The sequence below is a fragment of the Blennius ocellaris genome (genome assembly GCF_963422515.1).
Source record: "Blennius ocellaris genome assembly, chromosome: 14".
Lineage (NCBI taxonomy): Eukaryota > Metazoa > Chordata > Actinopteri > Blenniiformes > Blenniidae > Blennius > Blennius ocellaris.
The window spans coordinates 20,157,989-20,178,196 of NC_137663.1; the positions used below are offsets into that span (position 1 = coordinate 20,157,989).

Sequence of the window (20,208 nt, forward strand, 5' to 3'; positions counted from 1 at the left end):
AGTTTTGTGATTCATGTAATCGCCCAATATAATGGTAACCTATGGGTCCATCAATATAAACCCAGAGAGACACAATGCAGAGAAAGAACATGAAAACTCCATGTAAGCAGGGAATTCCGGTTATAAACTCACCCTTAACCTCTCAACATCCCTGGACTATGATTATAGGTGAGTAAAAGTTGTTAGATCAACAGAAAAGTAAAGCACGGATACCTGAAGGAAACAACCTGCCAGTCGTAGTCGTTTGTCGCAGTGTAATCGGTTTGCCATCGTGTTTTACCGCCCTACTTTGTGTGCACATACTTTTCCATCGGGGCCGATGGCCATTCTGTTGCTGATTTTCAAAGCGAACGGCTGCTTTTCAGTGGGGAAGCCTCCTTTCTTTATTCATTCCTCCTCTTCCTTCTTTATCCAGCTGCCATGATGTTCGATCACAGTGATCATTTAGTCCAGATCTTTGTCACACTTCGTCATTAAACTGGATGTTCCTCAACTCTGAAACCTTCAAATAATCTGCACACAATGCGTCTGAACAAGCAAGAAAACTCTTATGAGGGTTATTTCTCGAGATACTCTTCTCTCCGCTTGCAGGCCAAAAAAAGGAAAAAAAGTGTTTTTGAGGTTAATTACTGACTCTGAGGTGTGAATATGAGTCTGTCTGTCCCCCCCCACCCCTGAAGTGAATGGATGGATGGACTTTACAGAGACTCCGGGAGCGTGGTGTGGCGCTCAGAGTTTCCTCCAGACGAGCCGACAGTAATCCTGACTCATTCTGTGTGAAACGCCGAGCGTCTTCCGTGAGCTGTGTTCATACAGGAAGACTCATTGCGGCTTATCTCTCATGGGCAGTTTGAAGTGTGAACCATTTCAACACTCCTCTCAGGCCACCGACGCCACAAGTGCAAGGGGAAGTCGGAGACGATAAACATCTCCCTTATAGATCAGGTCTGAACAGCCTTCAGTTTATCTGGTAAATGTACATTCCCCCTCCTATACGAAAGGAAATGTTGTCCGTGTGTCTCAGAGAGAAGGCTTGTTGCTCAGGAAATGTGTTTTCTCTCCCTCTCTCTCTCCCTGTTCAACTGGAGATGGAGGCGAAGTCGACACTCTGCACCCACATTCAGGGGCTTAAACTGCAAATCAAAGTTTATTGTTTCCCCTCCTGTCAGTCACCGGGGGTCGCTGGATATTTAAGTAAGACTCTTGAAACCTCGACGCTCCCGCAGGAATTTCAAAAGTGAATGTGACTGTGTGACATTTGAGTCGCTCTCTGAAGCAATAGCACAGCAGGTGTGGGAGTTTTTCCCCGCACATACTGTATGCTGAAAAATAGAATTTTAGTGCAGGGTGGCTGGTTTTGTGTGTCCTCTATATGAGAACGTCTATCTATGAATGAGATTCTGTGCTGTTTTAAAAAGCACAATGAATACCAAAGTCAAACGTATAAGTACATACTCACCTGGAATTAACATCTAGAGATATGTCAAATTAAAAATGCATAGTTGTAATTAAGTGCATGTTCACAATTCATTATTATATTCAACCTTCAGATGTACTTTTTTGTTGTCATAAAATTATAATTCATATTTTCCACCTACATTTGCTTACAAGAAAGTAACCAGTCTTTCTTTTTTAACATCTCATAAAATGTGCTTTGTCTCAAAAGTAACTAATAGTGTTTGTAATTTGTACAATTATTATTGTCAAATGTATAAACTGTTCCGCGTTTTAAGTTCAATCTAACAGTGAAACAGCAGTTTTAGTACAAATCCTCAGTAATCTGAGAATGAAGTGAACGATCAGCCTGCAGTGCGCCATCTGGTGGCCGCTTTTGAGAAATGAACCTTTTACAGGAACTGCTGTGAAAGAAAGAGAGAAAAAAGAGAGAAGCGTTTGAATCTAACTTTTTGTTTATTGGTAAAAGGAAGACTGTAAGCAGCAAGATCTGATGAATAAACGGGGAAAAGGCACTGTTTGTCATTGTTTTTTTTACAGCATCAATTATGATCCACTCAGCTGAATGTTTTTCATAAATTCGCCACACACAATATCTTCAATTGGAAATTAGGCTGAGAAACATGATGCTACAGGAAAAAAAAAAAAAAAAAAAACCCACACTGTGCAGCATTGTCAATGTCCCGCTCCGAGTCATGGAAAGGAAGTATACACAGCAGGGGGCAAATACTGTATATGAAAATGCATCGCAGTACAAATGTTCATTCAAAAAAATACTTATCACTAAAATACAATTTCAACTTGTAAAATAGTGTAAATAAATCTTTCAAACCCTAATTTACACACATTTCTAGAAACAACGTCTATGAACAAGCAAAATCCTCTGTAAGTCTCACTGATACGATAAAACGGAACGATGGCACAAGGAAGCACTTTTCTTTCTTTCTTTTTTTGTTTTGTTTTCTGGTTTACATCTTTCTTTTATCATAACATGTAAATGACGACCAGCCACACGTGACTTTCCTACTGGTCCTATGACAGAGATGCTCGTTTCATCAGCTCACAATAGTGAATTATTCAATTAGATCCAAGCATCATCTTCAAAATGTTGTTTCTCGTTAACAGAAAGAAAAAAAAACAAAAACCCAACGAACTTTGATTTTACAAAAATATCCCCAAATGTGTTTGTTGTCAAACCTCACATGGCTTCACATCTGAAAAATCCGAATTACAAAACGCACTAAATGTAATTAAATAAATGCAGTATATGAAAAATGCACGTATTGCAAATTTAGATTGTTTTCCGAGAGCATGTTTAATGAAATCAGCTCATTTTATGCACTTTACTGTTTAAAGGGGAACTAAAAACAACAACAAAAAACAATTATTAATTAAACTATTTTCATCTTTACAGATGACTTTATTGTAATCGCCAAAAAAAACAAACAAACCCCACAATGTAATTCCTTTTTCTGCACCGGCAGTTTTCAAAAACAAACATCTTGAACAGTTTTGGAATTTTAACCGTCTTCAGTGTTTATAATTTATGTTAAAGAAAAAACTGTCCCTTTGCACACAGCGGATGTTATGTGATTGAAAGCGATCTTCTTCCCAAGAAAAGACATTTCTTTTTTTAGATTGTTAAACCGAGGAATTCCCTAAAGTGTGGCAGGAAGACATCTCTGCACCTCAGTGTTGGGATCCAGAAGCAATTAAAAGTCACTTTTCCACAAATACTTTTTTTTTTATGAAATAAAAATACCCAATCAATACTCTTATTAAATAATTAAGAGTTTTATTCCTTGATTATGTTTTCTTTTTCCATAACTTATTCTCAATCATTAAAAAAAGGAAGAAAAAAAAAGCATGCTGATTTTGCTGAAGCTCTCTGGCGCCCCCCAGAGGAGGACCAAGCCACATTGAAAATAGCCCAAAACAAACCTTGATGTTTGTTGTTTTACTTTCAATGTGGACTTTTTAATTGTCTATAGTGCAGAACGTTCAACAAATATATTCATTTGCGCTGCAGCAGCAGATTTGACGTCAAGGATTTTTAGTTTTAATCTGACTGAAAGAAAAATGCAGAACCAGAGCCCCCCCCCCAAAAAAAAAAAATAATCTAAAGACAAAAGGTTTTTAATATCACATTGTGTGTGGGGGTGTAAATACTGGATGATTTGTAACAGAAAATAGTAAAATTTCAAATCGTAACAATAACAATAATAATAATAATAATAATACTGTTCTATGAGCCCTTCACACACACGTCAGTCAACCTTGAATGTATTTTCTTGTGTAGATTGCAGTGCGGTCGGGTTTAAAACTACAGAAATGCATCATGGGAAGAATAGACGACCGTGTGTACAGCAGAGATATGTTTTGAGTTGTATTTTAACTGGGCTCTGAGCCTTTTACTCCGAAATCGTGGCACAATTGTGTTAAATAGAACGAGCTGAAAATTGCTTGCGCATTGTCCGGACACGAGGCGTGAGCCCATCGCTAAAATGCTACATAAAACCCCCCCCACCCCCACCCCCTTGTGAGGAATGCACTAATAAAATACAGTATGTCCCTTTTTCAACCAGTGACTTGCCTAAATTCAAAAGTTAGGAATGATAACAAATGGAATTTTCCAGATCCATATTTGTACATTGTGCTGTGCCTGTGCAGACGCGTCATGGTCGTGGACCTGATTTATTTGGATACAGAGAGAAACGGCTGGAGTGAGGCAGGACTGCAGTCCAGGCAGAGAGGCCCCGCGTGGTGGGCCTGTTTTTTTTTTTTCTTTTTCTTTTTTTCTTTTTTGCATTGCCGAATGCACGGGTCACATGCATTCAAACTCATCGATGCGCTGTTTGGTGTTTCCTGACCGGATCTGTCTCAGGGTCTTGTACTTGTCTCGTCCCTGGCGAATATTCTCTGCGTGGATGACGTCGTTCACCGTCTTCTTGGTCTCGTCCCGGGCGTTGGCCAGCTCCGAGCTTAAAGCCTGGGGGGGGGGGGGGGAGATGATCGCCGCACGGTTCAAACCACACGAACTCTCGTTCACCAACTTTAGCTTGTAGAGTGTTACAGATCATTTGCAAGCTCATTTTTAGTGCAAAATAACTTGTTATTATCGGATTATACACTGCCTTACAGCGCTCTAATTATTGTCTTAATGCTTCTTGGCATTTTAACTACATGCATGTTTGTGCAGATTGCATATAAGAGGACTTGTACTTGTGAATTGCCCATTCCAGATCAATTAAGGTTGAACAGAACTGAAACGAATGGAGTCGTCAGCTTCAGCTATCAATTTCATTGCAGTTTAAAAAAAACCCAAAAAACATCGTATTATGTTAGCAATTTTTAAGATATCGTTACGTAACACCACATACTAATCGTGATAGTAAGTCACCACCTGAGGAATTGTGAGATGACGCTTGACGGTGAATAATAAAGAGAGTGAATAGACTCTGAATAACGTCAACGTATCGCTGGTAAAAAAAAAAAATTCTCGCCGGGATCGCCGACACTTACAAGTAGATGTTTCTGCAAGCGTTCGTTCTTCTCGGCCTCGGTCATCCTCTCCTCTTCGCTGCGGTCCTTGTACGTGGCGGCGGCGGTGAACTCGGCGCTCGCCTCGGCGCTGCTCTCGTCGTTCTCGTCGTGCTCGTTCTCGGCGTTGAGGGGCTCCTGGATGTGAGCCGCCATCACTTTGTTTTTCAGCTCCTCTTTGGTCTTCTCCAGGTCCTCCTGCACCGTGGTGGCCTGCAAGGGGGGGGGGGGGGGAACGACCGCGCGTTAAGTCAACGCCATCGGCATTTGCGTGGCTGATTTGGGCTTAAAGCTTCATAGTGTGAATGCTCCTCTTTAAAAAAAAGACTTGTTTTCCCTGCTTCATTTCCTCACTTATACCTCTCACCCACTTATCAAAGGAAACACAGCGAGGAAATCGGAGAAACATTTGAATTATACTTCTATGAACGCTTCTGGAATTAGAAAAAAAAAAAAAAAAAATCCAGTTACGAGTGAGGCTGGAATGTCGCCTGAGTGTTTGCCAAAAAAAGAAAGAAAAAAAGAAAAGCACAACATGGAAAGCACCAGTTAGCATCATAATGGCTCCAAAGAGTTAAACAGGATTTCCTCTGCACACAGACTGGAGTCGCCGCCACAAACAGCATGAGTCACACTGGGGGCTGGCCTGACACACACACACACACACACACACACACACACACACACACACACACACACACACACACACACACACACACACACACACACACACACACACACACACACACACACACACACACACACACACACACACACACACTTTAACCAAAAAAAGACATGTGGCAGGCAAAGGGGGGGATTCCAACCCCCTCTCCCCTCAGATCCACACAATAAGAGGAATGCCTGTCCTCACGGCGTCACCAGGCAGAGGCGACGGAAGCGACAGCAGTTGAGTGGAGAACTTTTATCAGCCATGCCCAGTTTACATTTGTTCTGCACGTCGGTCGAGCTGCTGGCGTCTTGCAGGTAGTCTTAACTCCTTTTTTTAAGTTTAAGAGTAGTCGCGACAAGGGCCAGGGTCCCTTTGCTCATAGTGGCCTGGGATTGGCTCAAGTGCCCCGCAGTCCCAACAATAGACGATAGATCAATGTTTAATAGAGCCAATTCAGGTTCAGTCCTCTTCTGGAGCTTCTGGATCTGAAAGTTGAGGGCCGAAGAGTTGGAAGGGGAACTGGTTTTGTAACCCCAGCTGAGATCGGGGGAGGGGCGGGCTCCACCCTGCAGAGACCACCAGTTCCTCAAGAGGAACACATTCGCTCGTTCACTCAAGTATCACCCGAAAAAACCAACAAGAATCTGCAGGTTGTGGGATGAAGCGAAAGCGACCAGAGGAGCCACACATCTTACTGAAAAAGAAGTAAACCCTGGTCCTTTAACTGGGGAGACACAGTGAGAGCAACAACTAGGTTTAGATTAGGGACAGTATTTGCTGATCTGTTTTCTTTGACAACGGTTGAACTATATATTGTCCACCCACCAAAAGAATCTAATTAAACAAACAAACAAACAAACAAAAAAAAGAATAAAATTGCGCTTCCTCAAAGAAATACAAATCCTCAGAGCTGAAACTAAATAATTGCAGGTACAAATATTTGGTGTAAAAACACCAATAACTGATTTAGCGGAGATTTGATGTGAGAGTAACCTGATGGCTGCGTCACTTCTCGCCACATGGAGGCTGTAAAACAGCAAGTTTCCTTTTGACCAAATGAAAGAAGGATGAGGAAGGAAAAGAAATGTTGCTGTGTACATGGAACTTCCCACTTTTCTTTGTTGTTTTTTTTAAGCAAACGCTCCTCTTTTATCACAGAATAAGACACATCAACTGTAAAAGACGAATGCACCTTCTGTTGCCACTCCACCGCCTCGTCTTCCTTCTTCTTCTTGGCGTCCTCCAGCAGGGAAATCTTCGAGGTGAGCTCAGCCAACTCCGTAGCCTGAAAGGATCATTTCACTTATTTAAATTTGACGCCCGTGTCCGCGTATAATCCAGATGAAGTGCCTGGCGCTCACTGACCAGGTGCTCTTGGTTCTTCATCTGGTTCTCCGACTGCTGCAGCAGCGCCATCTTGGAGTCCTCGGCGCTCCTCAGGTCGCTCTCCAGACGCTCGGCCTCCACCTGAGCGCGCTTCCTCTCCTGCTCCAACTCCAGGGCTTTGTGCGTTTGCTCCTCCAGCTCTGTAAACCAGCACAGCGGCGAGACGTCGTCAAGAGTTGGTCGCAGCGAGGCGACAGGTGTCCCCTCGAGGTCATGGCGGGTTCCCCACCTTGTTGAGCTTTTCTCGTCTGCTCCTCGATCTGCTTTAACCGGTCCATTAATTCCTCCTTTTCCCTCTCGATCTTCTCCTTCTCCTTCTCCGCAGCTTCTCTTTTCCTCTTTTCATTCTCCAGCAGGGCTCTGATCGAGGGGAAGCAGTTTGTTATTATTTGATTATTATGAGTCCGTTGTTGTTATTATTATACAGAAGATGATCCTGAAGTTTTACTCATGGGACTGAATAAATAAATAAATACATACAAAAAATACAACAACTGTTGCCCTGAACCACACAAAATCCACAAGTCTACGTGTGCGTCTCACCGCTCCATCTTTTTGTGATTCTTCTCCTCTCGGGCCTGAGCCTTCATCTGCTGGACTTCAATGGTGTCAGGTTTGCGGCGGCGCATGTACAGCTCGTGGTTTCCCATGCACAGAGCCAGGATGCGCTTGTTGATGCGCAGCCTCGGAGCATAGAATACAAAGTCCTGCAAAACAAACCAACCCAAAACCCATTTTTGTCAGTGGTATTACACATAAAAAAACAAAACACTTAACAACCTGTTGTCAGGAGTTCACATACTGGTGCCTTCTTGTCAATTGGCTTGATGACGAACTTCTTGTCGTTGAAGGAAATATTTCGTATCTCGCTCCAAGGAAATCCAATTTTGGGCGTCATCCTGTGGACGGGAGGAGCGGAGAAACTTTAGCTGCCGCAAACCAAACGCCGGACTGAAACACACGTCTGTGGAGTCGCTCACTTGTCGTTCTGTTCGTAGATGTTCAGTCCCAAAGCGTCGACTCCCAGGAACAGCTCCGTCCCTTTCTTATTCTTGATGTTGAAGTAGTTGACGCCGTACATCTCCAGGTCTTGAGCGATTTTCAGATACTCCATCATCGACTCTTCTCTGTGGACCGACCAGTTAATTAAAACCTCAGAGTGACTTACCGTGGAGCGAAATTAGTCTCTGCTGGTTTATAGAGCAGCATCATCTTTACACTGAGCGCCACAGAACAACATTAACTCACAGCCAAGCTAGACCTCTTTAGAAATGAAGGATGCATGAAGGTTATGGCTTTTATTTAATTTGTTCTTAATGTTTTTGGTTCAGGAATCCACTGACTGTTCATTTTTGCTACAATATATTCCCAAATTCCCACTGGAATTGCGTGAAACAACAGTGCAAATACATACGATTCCCCGAGTATTTTGGGGAAGCGTTTGAGAAAGCATGAAGTCAAGCTCTCTCTCTTCAAACTGTCTGTTTTTTTTTTTTTTGCAGGTTCACGGAAGTGCTTACCTCATCATACCCTTGTGTTCCTCATGCCACACTTGAATCCTCTCCTCCCACTGCTCCTTGTTGAGTTTGTGCTGATCCAGAACTCTGCAAAACACGAGCGCGTCGGAGGTGAGCGAGACTCCCCTCGGGCCAAAAGCGCCACGAGCTGCCGGAGCCGTCGAGGCGCCGTTAAGGCGGCGTTACCTCTGGGGGAGCAGGTGCTCACTGTTCAGGTAGCCCGGCGTGTGCACTTCCTTGTTGTAGTCGGCGTACTTGGCCTGCACGGCGTAGGAAGCCAGGAGGACGGCGGTCTCCGGAGGGCAGTAGATGTCGTCGTTTAAGATTCCCTCTTTCACCTGCAGGAAGAACAGGCGCTGCGTGGCATCCTGGATTAACTCCTCCGAAACATCCTCGGGGTAAAACTTGGCACGGAACTTGAACAGCAGCGGGCTTTCCTTCCTCACATCCTGGGCTGTCACCTAAATATACCGGTGACACAGGGCGAGGGCAAAGGTTAGTGATGTGTAAAACGACGTCGGTCAGTCTAGACAAAGAAAGGTCAAAGAGAGGCAGACTCCTGTGAGCTCACCTTCTTATTGAGCTTCAGCCAAGTGGAGAAGCCCTTTGTGTCCTGGTACTGGAGTCCAAAGTACCACACCTCTCTCAGCCCGATGGTCTTCACCACCTTCGAAAACATGAAGAAAGTGCATCATGTGTTTGCTCTATCAATGTGTTCATTCGGCACATAGATGTGTTTAAAAAAACAATCATATTTTGTCAGAAGCAGACGTTTCTCCTACCTGATCGAAGAGCTGCTTTCCTGTTGTATTGGGCTGAATGGCAAACTCCAGTTCAGCGTCCATTGTGGTGACCCGTACACTAATCTGGAGACGGAGGACAAAAATTTTTTTAATTCAATCGATGATAACAGTGTTTGTAGATCTTAAATTACATTATATTTCTTGGGGAAAACACAGAATTTGAAGGACATATATTTCACACTAAATAAATGAAACATATAAAAATGCTTGGTACATCAGCTGATTAATACATATATTAAGACGTATAATCTATATCGGGCCTTTTGACTTTCCACTGTGTGTCCACAGCCCTCAAAGAGCCCTGTTGTAGAGTAACTCCCCTCAACAAACAAGTCAAACAACTATCACATCACCATGTTATTTGCCATATGTTCACATGAGCAGAGCTCATGAAAGACCTCATCTCACGGCCTCACAATGCGGCCTATAGACGAGGCCATCGCTGCGCCTCGGTACAGAACTTATCTACAGGAAGTAACCACATCCTCTGGCGGCTACTCCACGAGAGGCGAACGCCGCGTTCTCATGAGAGTCATCTACATCCTGTAATGTATTTAAGCAGCGCGTCAGCCCGCTGAACTATCTGTCGGAGCGCAAACGAATAAGAACCAAGTGAAATCTCGAGTGGCTCGATTTCCTTTTGGAATCCCCCCCCCCCCCCCCCCCCCCCGTCTCGTCCTTGTAGTTAAATGTTTGTTCTCCGCAGAGTCGTGTGTCAAAAGTTAGGTACATTTATTTAACCTTCAGGTCCGCTTCACAGTTTGCCAAGGGACAAAATGCTACGCCATGAAGTGAGCGAGCAGGAATCTCATTTTCTCTGTCCTTTTAGAGGGAAAACAGCAGCATGCATGTGTGTGTGTGTGTGGGGGGGGGGGGAAATAACTGTGCAGGCAGAGGCCCACGCCTACCCTGAACAACAATGGTATGCATTATTTCCCAGTTGCGGGGCTGATTAGAGTTGCGTTCTTTCCCATCCATGTCAGCAGGACCCCATTTGCTGCTCAGGGACACTTGCCCCTCTGTCACTTCCTGTCATCCCCAGCAGTCAAGAGTAAGAGTGAAACCTCCTTGTCTGGTCCTACGGTAAAACCTCAACCCTGCTATCTTGGACCCGGCGGTCTTTAAACTGACCGTTATGAACTTTGATGAGCACGATTTAACTTCAGTTCACTGGTGTGTGTGTGTGTGTGTGTGTGTGTGTGTGCGTGTGAGCAGTTTCGTTTCCTGAGTCAGAGCAGTTAATCTCACATGAAAAAAAAAAAAAAAAGGAACTTCGCTTTAAAAGTTCTGCCTGGTTAGGGTGTGTCCCCGCATGGCCAGAATTCAACAACACTTAACACACTATTATTAGCACACGCTCGAAAAACACCCGCCTCAGACCCGCATGAACTGTCTTTCCATTACAACAATACTCCAGAAATATAACGTTTTGCTAACGCAGAGCAGACTTTACATGAGGAGATGAAGCAATCGTGTGACGCTGCTGTATTTGATAATTATTGGCCTGTTGGAGGACCCACGTCAAGTGAGGTTTTTCTTGGAGGATCCTGCACGTCACTGGCTGCCTCAAATGAGTTTTTTTTTTTTTAATATATATATTTTTCCATGTGCTCTGTCCTCACTTCTACTGATGTGTGCTACTAACCGTACTGAGCAGATGGAGAGAGGCTATTGAGCCTGTAATTGGCGCTACCAGTGTCAATATGCTCATTTTCAGATGTTTAACATTACGGTTGTGTTAATGTTATTGCAGTAATATTGAGGCAGACGGAACCCAATACCAAGACAATTCAAGCAATGATTGATGATATATGCTTGAAATGTTAGAAACGAATTCACCGATTTGCGTCTATTGTCGTACAACATCCCCGACGAATCCATTCAATCAAGTAGAAAACCAGATTAAAACAAAGGCGATCTGTGAGAGAGATCTTCACACAATCTGAATATCACTGGCATCAAAATGCTTAAACTGTTGCCTACTTATTTATTCCTTGCATAACTCTTCCAACAGTTTTTATCTGAAGGAGGCAGCTGAATGAAACAAGCTGTGCTTTCCTCATTGTCAACCAAAGCCTTTTTGTTCCCGTCATTTTCCCGTGGCTGTGGTTTACATGCACATTGGTTTTTTGCATTCCTGCCACTAAATGTTAATTTCATTAACTGCATCCACTAACGTATGACGGTCGACTGAGTTACAAAGCCAAAAATGCATCGGTGAAGATAAGTTTGAACAGCCACGTTTACTTGTGATCAAATTAACGTGAAAATCTCCACTTTATTATCATTGTTGCATTAATTGTGGGCATTGTTGTGACGTTGCATTAATGGGAAGGACGCCGAGCACAGGAGAAAAGCGACAACGAACTATTGAGACAAACGAAACCGACGCCACGCACGCAGGCAGCGCCACGGGGGAGAACAACACGGTGATAGGACGCTCCGGCACACTTTATCTGAAACACCGAGTCTCGGACATGTTACAGAAACCACTTGACATGGAGATAAAACGTCACTGGAAGCCTCTGACATCCCGGCGGGTCGGAGTCACCGCCCTCGTTTTTTTCCCCCCCCACAGCGGCGTTATCTCGGTGTGCTATTCATGACCGAGATCCTTTCAAGCCGAGCCAACACAACAAAGGAGATAACGCCGAGTCAGTTTGGAAACAATGGGGAGTCGCGCGGTCGACCGGCTGCGGCCACACGTATATGCGACTGACGGCTGTTCCTAAGGGGGATGGAGCGCTATCTCCGTCGCTTCTCCATAAACCTTGGTTTAATCTCAGAAGAAGCATTTCATGTGCACTTTAAGTGACTGTGCGGATCGTCTGATAAATCTTACGTCAGAAACCCCATCTATTATATTACAATACAAGGTCAACAACCGCGAGGAACAACTGGGTCCTCCTGGAAAACAGCGACTGTCACCCGTCCTCCGTGATTCAGACACGACTACACTCCTCGCCGTGAAGAGCGAGTCCAGTAAAGGGGGGGGTAACAATTACATGAACACGTGAGCTCAGGCGATTTGACCGTTCAGGATCATATCGATAAGTCAGTGTGAAAACGTGGCTGTTTTCACGCCGTCATGCGATCGGCATGGCCACAGCAGCCCCGTTATGTTCTCGCTGGAAGTCAAAAATCACGTGCAAGCGTCTCGACAGCAAGACAAGAAGGGAGTTTCATCTCATATAAAACCGGCTGGGTGACGGTTTGTCGTTTGTCCGGCGTCTATTTGGTGTCAACCAGCTCTCCGCTGTGGGGGACTGAAGCCAGTCCCAGATGCAGCTTGAACGCGGGATACACCCCGGACAGGTCACAGATATCCACACACAACAGCAGTCTCAACAGCAGTTCCATCATTTCCTCTGTGCTGCTCAGGCTGCAGTTAGGAGGCGATGCGGCTGAGAAACACGGCAGCTCAGAGTGAAAACCGAGAAAGAGTCAAACCCACGAGAATACGTTTGTCAAGTCTTTTAAGTTATCGCAATGAAATAAATCAAAATCAAACATCTTGTAGCAGTTGCTGTTATGATGCCACACCTCCTTCTATTGGATGCGACATCTGTCATTTTTCTTTCAAGTATCTCATTACCTGATGGCAATTATAAAAAAAAAAGAAAAGGTTTGACTGACCAGAAGCTTTGACGATGATATTGCGACATCAAGTTCACGTCAATGTGAAGAAAATATTTAAGCAACTGTGATCATAATGCATTGAGATTGACTTTATTATAAAAGAGGAAATTACTTTTCTTTTTTTAAATAATATGGGACCTGATGAAGTGCAAGAAATCAAGAATCACATCCAATATTGTCGACAATGTCTAACAATGTCAGATTTAATGTGTCATATCACTAAATGAATACAGAATTGACATATTGGCCAGTGAAGCTCCCTATTACCTGATTATAAACTACCTATAGTACCCTGAGTAGGTTATTGTGTCAAACCTGTTTTAAACCTTGCGTTGTACACATATATAAACATGTAGATATATAAAAAAAAAAAAAAGATTAGGCACTAACTTGAAGTCACTGTTATTTAAATGCAGTTATTACCTGTTAAAGTTTAGCATAGACGACACCAGACTGGATTGCTGATTTCAATAACAGAAGAGTTGTCGTGATTTAAACCACTGGTTCTCCGGTTTGTTTTGTGCGCTGACGAAAGCTAAATCTCACTGCAACGTTAATATTATTCTTTTAAAATGAGCTTACCGATTACACTATGAGTCCAACAAGGGTCAACGGCGTTAAAAGACGAATGCACATCTTGTGCCATTAAAGCACCTGAAACTATTAATAACTACGAAAATAATTTACTCACACTCTCAACAAGAGCAGCAATGGAGATCACATGGCCAAACAAAGTAATAAACAATGTACTCACTCTCAGAAATGTGATAGTCTCACAGCTTTCAAACTAAAAGAAAAAGTACTAAAACACCTTCGGTTTTTTACAGTCGTTCATCCAGCACCTCCACCTCTTCGGACTGTTAATCTGCTCCGCTATGTGCTCCACAGACCCATTTAATCCCCTGCTTGCATACCTCCAGCTCTTTCCATTTACCACGTCTCCATAGCCACACTTGTTAAAGGCTTGGTCCTCCTCACAGGGGGAAAAACTGCATCTGTAATGGTTTCTACATGCCGGGCTGAACGGTGAGTTATAACTTCAGTTTCATGTGATACTAAATGGCTTTTTTGGGGATAAAAAAAAATGCTGTGCTGGGAGTTAACGCACACGGGGATTTCAACAGACTGCTGTAACTGCAAGGAGACAGGTTTAGTTGGCTGGGGAAAAAAAAAAAGATGTGTTTTTTTTTTGTGGCAAATTTGAGCTGTAATCTAAACATTAAACAAGTCTTTGTTAACGGATTCACAATAATGGCGCACTTTAAAATGGAAATCTATGTAAACAGGGCACTTCCGTCATATAAAGAGGTTAAAATTCCTCATTAGATGTAAACGCGCTGAGTAAACACTTGAGATGCCATAAAATGCAGGTTGTGAAAACAAAAGGCAAAGGCAAAGAGAGTAAACTTTTAGCTCCGACTGCAAATCTGCAGTGGAACATGGCATGCGAGGACCACGCCGGGCAGGAGCAGGGAGGAGAACAGGCGGACTGTGATGTGAAAGTCCATATAAGGCTGCGGGCGAGGAAATTACCAGAAAGGAACTGATGTAAGTGCAGAAACCTTGAGTCATAACATGACTTCCTTGGGAAACTCGAGCACAGCCAGGGGGAGTGCGGCAAAGGCCAAAGTTTCTCAATAATGACTGCTTTTGGTGAAACGTTAGCCCTTTTCAAATAGAACTTAAACTCCCCTGGATTAGAAAAAACCAGGACACCAAACACGTACGGTGTCTTTTACCCACCGAGCCCATTCAGGATGTTTACTGCTAATCCGCAAGCAACAACTTTCGCCCGTCGCGGAGCGAGTTTCACGGCATTTGCTGAATCAGTGTAAACGGCTTCTTCCTTTTCGAACGTCTCGCCGGCTGAATCAAGTCAAACAAAAGGAAAAAAAAAACCCTCCAGAGTGTTGCTTTTAAAGTCTGCCTCAACCAAAAGGGGTGGAGGTTGAACCGCCCCTCCAGGCCTTGTCTCGCCTCACTGTGTACAGTTTGGCTGATCGCCTGATGTTTTCACACGTTTAAAGACGAACCTTTCAAATCCTGTTCGCAAAATGTGTCTAAAGATAACGCATTAGATTTTGGCGTTGCTGATCTGACAAGTATTTGTTTATTCTAAGAACACCTGGCTACTTCCCACTAACTATGACACCCGCTCACTTGAGTTTCCCCCTTTTTTTTCTTTTTTATATTGTATCCAGGCGACAGTCTCTACAACACGGCTGCTCTTTCCACTGTACACGCGAGCAGGTTATGACTGCGAGAAGAGCTGCTTTGGACGCGACTGCGAAGGCGACAGCAGACTGTGGGGCCACCGCTCTGCTGATGTTGAGGTTAGCAGCTCCCGGATGCAGTCTGCAGACATTTGGCGCCAAGACCGGTGCATTAAAAATTAATGGCTTTCTTGATTATGACTGGTAATTTTTATTTCAAAATCAAATTCCCCCCTGAATAAAATGCCCATTTTTGTCACATAACAACCGGCTCACAAAAAACAACAACCTAAATCCTTCAGTTTCAAAATGGTCGTAAAATAAAGGGGGGGGGGATTCCTTTTGAGAGGGAAGGCTTAGTGACGGCTCTTAAAGGTCCACGTTTTAAATGCCAGGCAGGATGCGTGACAATCCTTTCCCCGGGTTGACAGCTGGAAAAAATATGGAGGAAGTAGTAGCTGAAACAATACGACGGGAAGAGAGCAGGTAGACCCGGAGCCATTCGTATTGTAATTCTGTTTGCACCTCACAAAAACGCCCCAGCCATTTTTAATGAAAAGTGGAGTATAGGCATGTGGGCAAATGCAAACGACCTCGAGGGTTCCTGAGTTAACAAATCATAATATATCCCAAATCTTGAAAGACAATCTTAAATGTACTTGGGGAAAACCTTATTAGAAAAGCATCCTGTTCTTTTTCTCTTTTTTTTTTGTACAAGCGATTCTAAGGCCATGCCTGCACACTGATTCCAGAGTTTCCATGCTATAATAAATATTTCCCTCAACTATGCAACCAGTGCATCCAACACTACAATAAGGAGACGAGGAAGAAGAAGAAAAAAAAGGATGGGGGTTTGAATGAGTTTCCAGTCTGTCCACCGCTGAAGGCATGAGCAGAATGTCTGGGCTGTGCTTTTACTCAGGCTGTTTGGATAAAGGACTGGTCTTTGTGTGGTCTGCTCTCCTCTCCTCTCTCCTTTGTGCAGAGCTGCAAGGTACCAGCTCCCATCTATCAACCCTGAGGAGGAGGAGGAGGAGGAGGAAGGAAGGGGGGGGGCTTCTTCATTTGAGAAATCACTGCTTCCATGCTCAATTATTTCACCCTCTCTTGTTATCTCAGCAGTGTGGCACAGTAAATCCCCGCTCCTCTCGCCGTTTTACGCGTCGGCCTCCATTTGCCCGAGGTTTGGGCAGACAGCTGGTCTGGTCCTGGGTGACAGTTGGGAGGAAAAAAAGGGAGGCCCTTTCATGGAGGGCTAGCTCGGTGGCTACCGCAACTGGCGAGGCCACACTTCCGCTCGACACCCGAGTTTCAGAAAAGAAAAGGAGAAAAACAAAACAAACAGACACACAAAAAAAGTAGGTCTTTTCAATGTTTGGAGAGAAGTTCAAACCCGGGAGGCCCAAAATTGAATGGTTTGAAGGAAAGGCGCAAATTTGGGTCAGACGCACAAGAGAGAGGCGCGAGCGCGCGCGCGCACGCTCCTAACGGAAAGTAACAGGAGTTTAAAGGATGGAACAGATTTTTTTTTTAAACGGCATAAAATGTGGCGACTTTGTAAGCAGCAGTGTTTAGATAGGCGAGATGTGAAAATGTTTTTTTTTTTTTTTATTGGATAAATGTGAAAAATAAAAAAAAAGATAAGATAATACGCGTCAAAGTCGCGTTCACGCTTACCGTTTTCGGCATCTTTCCCTTCTTTAATGTCCGGTTCTGGTTTATATATATAAAAAAAAAGTTCTTAAATCAGACGAGCGGTTAGCGGAACCAGCAGAAAACTTTTTCCCATCAGAACAACGCCTTCCCGTCTCCTTGTGTCCGCCTGCGAGCAGCTTTCCGCGGCCGTGCGCCTTTTTCTCTTTGTTTCGCCTTAAAGTCGAAAAATGGACTGGGGCTTGATTTCCTGCTAACGGTACCCCTGACGGCAGGAACAGAAACAGAAAAAAAGAAAAAGAAAAAGAAAAAAAAATCAAAACCACACCCAGGCCGATGACAGGACAGCAAGCCAGGCAGGGTGAAAGAGAGAGAGAGAGAGCGAGAGAGAGAGAGAGAGAGAGGGTTGAAGCAGCAGCACGAGACTCCGCCCGCAGACGAGCGCATCATCATGGCTGCAGCTGCGCTCGAGCTCCCGCCCCGATCACACACACGCACACGCGCGCGCGCGCACACACGTATTACGTCACATTTATGAACTTTCAATTGTCTTTTCCAGCGTTTTCCAGACAATTTTGACATAGAATAGAATAGAATAGAATAGTAGGAATAGAATAGAATAGAATATAAATAGTTTATTAATCCCAGAGGGATCCATAAAGGAATTCCTTTCAGTATTGTTCCACACAGAAGAGATAGAAAGTCAGATCTCAATCAAGACAGGAGACATTAAATAATAGAATGTTGGATATTAAAAGACACAAGTTCTATTGTGACATAGATAAGCGCAGAAAGGAGGAAATTAAGTAAAACACAGCAAACACTATTCACAGGGAGGAGTTACACAGCCTCGTGGCCACAGGAAGGACATTTTAGTCATTTTTAACTATTTTATACCTTCAAAGGCAGTTCAGCTTGATCTTTTTTGTTTTTAATCTATTTGCCCTTTTAGGGATACTTGTCATTTTAGTTATTGTGCCTATTGATTTAAAGCCTTTATTTATGCAAGTGATAAACATAATTTTGAAAAGAACTTACACAGTGTGTAAATAAAATAGAAACAGGATCAAATGTTTATTCGGCAATAGTTTTCTGAAAGCCTCAGGGAGCCATTACAAAAGGGCCGCCACAGCTATATGACTCCACAGCTGCAGGTTGCAGACCTCTGACCTGGAAGGACACTTGAAATGTTGGCTACATTTAATCCAAAAGCTATGAAGTGCTCAACTTGTTGTTTATCCCGGATATGGGGATGCTTACCTCTCTGTGGTCTCTCCTTCTTTACCAGAAAAAAATTAAATGTTACTTTCTAAATTGAAGTGCAACGTGGTGGGGGAGCGGTTGACACTGTTGCCTCACAGCAAGAGAACCTGGAGTTTCAATGTTCTCCTTGAGCACGAGTTTTCTTTGGGTAGTCCATTTCCCTCACAGAGTCCAAAAACGTGTTTGAGGTGGTGACTTCAAATTGTTGGTGTAAAATAGAGTGTGTGCAGCCGTTTTCCTGTGTTTGATGGACGGTTGACCTGATGACTGTTGACCGCACTCTAATTTGGATAAAGTGGTATCGAACACTGAAGCATGACTGAGCTTGTTTTATGTTAAAATGTAATGCTTTTAATTTGTCTCGAACATAATTCACATTTGAGCTTGTATGATCATGACCGGTCCTCCAACATTCACGCTTTACCAAATGGGAATCCTTCAAGGTGACTTTTATTATCTGACTGTGGACTATTTTATTTTCAGCTAAATGCTAAACATTCTGTTTTCTTCATGATAAAAGATTGGAATCCAGCTGGTATTTAGTTTATACGAATAACACACACACACTCAAAAAGAGAAGCACTTTGTAAAACATAAAAACATTTTTTTTTTCTGCACATTACAAAAAAGAAAGAAATAACATAACATCAGTTAGGCTGGAATAGTTTAAATTAAAATAAAACCTTTAAACCGAGAAGCTTTGCTCTGGTGTCATGTCCGTGGGATAGTGCCGATAAGGATGTTATAATGACAATTATCACACTTGCTCTGTGCTAACTAACAATAATACAGGGTGATAAATGCTTGCCAGGGAACTCCGTTGCCTCCAGAATAGAAACACTTGTGCAAAGGGCATGGCCGCGTCATCCAGGAAAGCTTTGTCGTTTACCGGAATCTGTCAGTCAGCTTAAAATGTAGCGCCGAATGTTTCATCACCACGACAGACTCCGGCCTGCCTTGTCACGCCTTGGGCCTCTTTGCTTTGGGTGCGATCAAACTGATCACACATGAATCACTCTGCTCGATACTTTCTCACTGATCAGCAGAGCAGGATTTCTCCCACTTCAACCTTGAAGTACTCTCTCTTAAAAAAAAAGAAAAAGGGAAAAAGTGCTGTATAATTAGCCTCCGTTTCTGTCCTATGCTGATTATTTGTAAATGAACACAGTTAGAGCTTTGTTTCTTCCCAACAAATCCATTCATTCTTCCTGAAAGCAAAGTTATAAACCGCAGGTTCATCCACTTCATAGTTCAGGAAGACAAGTTGAAGGGATTTGAAGTGAAACAGTGACCGCCTGAGGGAGTCCCAGGAGAGAGGCTGGTGTCGTGGTGTTCCCAGAGAAAAAAAACGCAGCCCTGTTGACGTCACTGCGTTTGTTTGTCGAGTCGTCCCTATACGGCCGGGGAAAGACGGCCTCCCACGGTGCATAACTCACCCTCATTCAAATTCAGCCTGTGGAAACTGGTCATGACCAATCAACTCTACTCTTAACTTTGACGATCTTGTGCTCACAACAATGTAATTTTTTTTTTTTTAAGTTGAAACTTTGTAACAACTATTAAAGGCAAACGTTGCCCATGTAGAAATACAGTATTTGCAAATGTTACATTAAGTTATTTACCTCTGAGACTTACAATTTTGCAGCGTTAGCGGTCATCTTGACAATATCTCAGGTCATTACTCATCCGTCATAAATTTATGAGCAAATCTTGTGTTGCATCTACTGTTTAGCTTCGTTTTATTCATTTATTTATTTATATATTTCAGAGGAAGACGTTTAACCACTCCCACGTGAATTCGGTGAAGTGACTTTATGCACAATGACGAGCACGTCATTTCTTGACCTTCAGCGACACGACTTCAGCTGTTACAACATCCAACCAGCAGAGGGGGCACAAGCACCGTGTGACTTGTTGCATCACTGCAAAGGACATTAGAAACAATGCAAAAGCAAGGTCACGGTCTATTTCTTGAAAAAAAAAAACACACACAAAAAAACATCTTAATCCAGAAATCTAAAGTTGACACTGACAACAAGCTCTGAATTTACCAAAAAAAAAAAAAA

General features: G+C 43.3%; 1 protein-coding gene across 1 annotated transcript; it reads right to left on the bottom strand.

Moving 5' to 3' along the window:
• Positions 1–1,892: 1,892 nt before the first annotated feature.
• Positions 1,893–17,157, bottom strand: msna (moesin a). The gene is made up of 13 exons (XM_080509347.1): positions 16,904–17,157; positions 9,354–9,437; positions 9,143–9,238; positions 8,758–9,032; positions 8,575–8,658; positions 8,035–8,181; positions 7,857–7,953; positions 7,598–7,761; positions 7,284–7,414; positions 7,034–7,194; positions 6,861–6,953; positions 4,978–5,208; positions 1,893–4,444 (listed from the first exon to the last, which is right to left on the bottom strand). The coding sequence occupies exons 1-13, from the start codon at positions 16,913–16,915 to the stop codon at positions 4,280–4,282; spliced, it is 1,740 nt and encodes a 579-aa protein (XP_080365473.1). The 5' UTR covers positions 16,916–17,157; the 3' UTR covers positions 1,893–4,279.
• Between the last annotated feature and the right edge of the window lie 3,051 nt (positions 17,158–20,208).

Excerpts from the sequence above, each read along its gene's own strand:
- msna (XM_080509347.1), bottom strand. Across the intron at positions 9,033-9,142 it reads GGCTGAAGCTCAATAAGAAG|GTGACAGCCCAGGATGTGAG; the intron begins GTGAGCTCACAG and ends CGGTATATTTAG. Across the intron at positions 7,415-7,597 it reads AATCACAAAAAGATGGAGCG|AGCCCTGCTGGAGAATGAAA; the intron begins GTGAGACGCACA and ends CCCCTCGATCAG.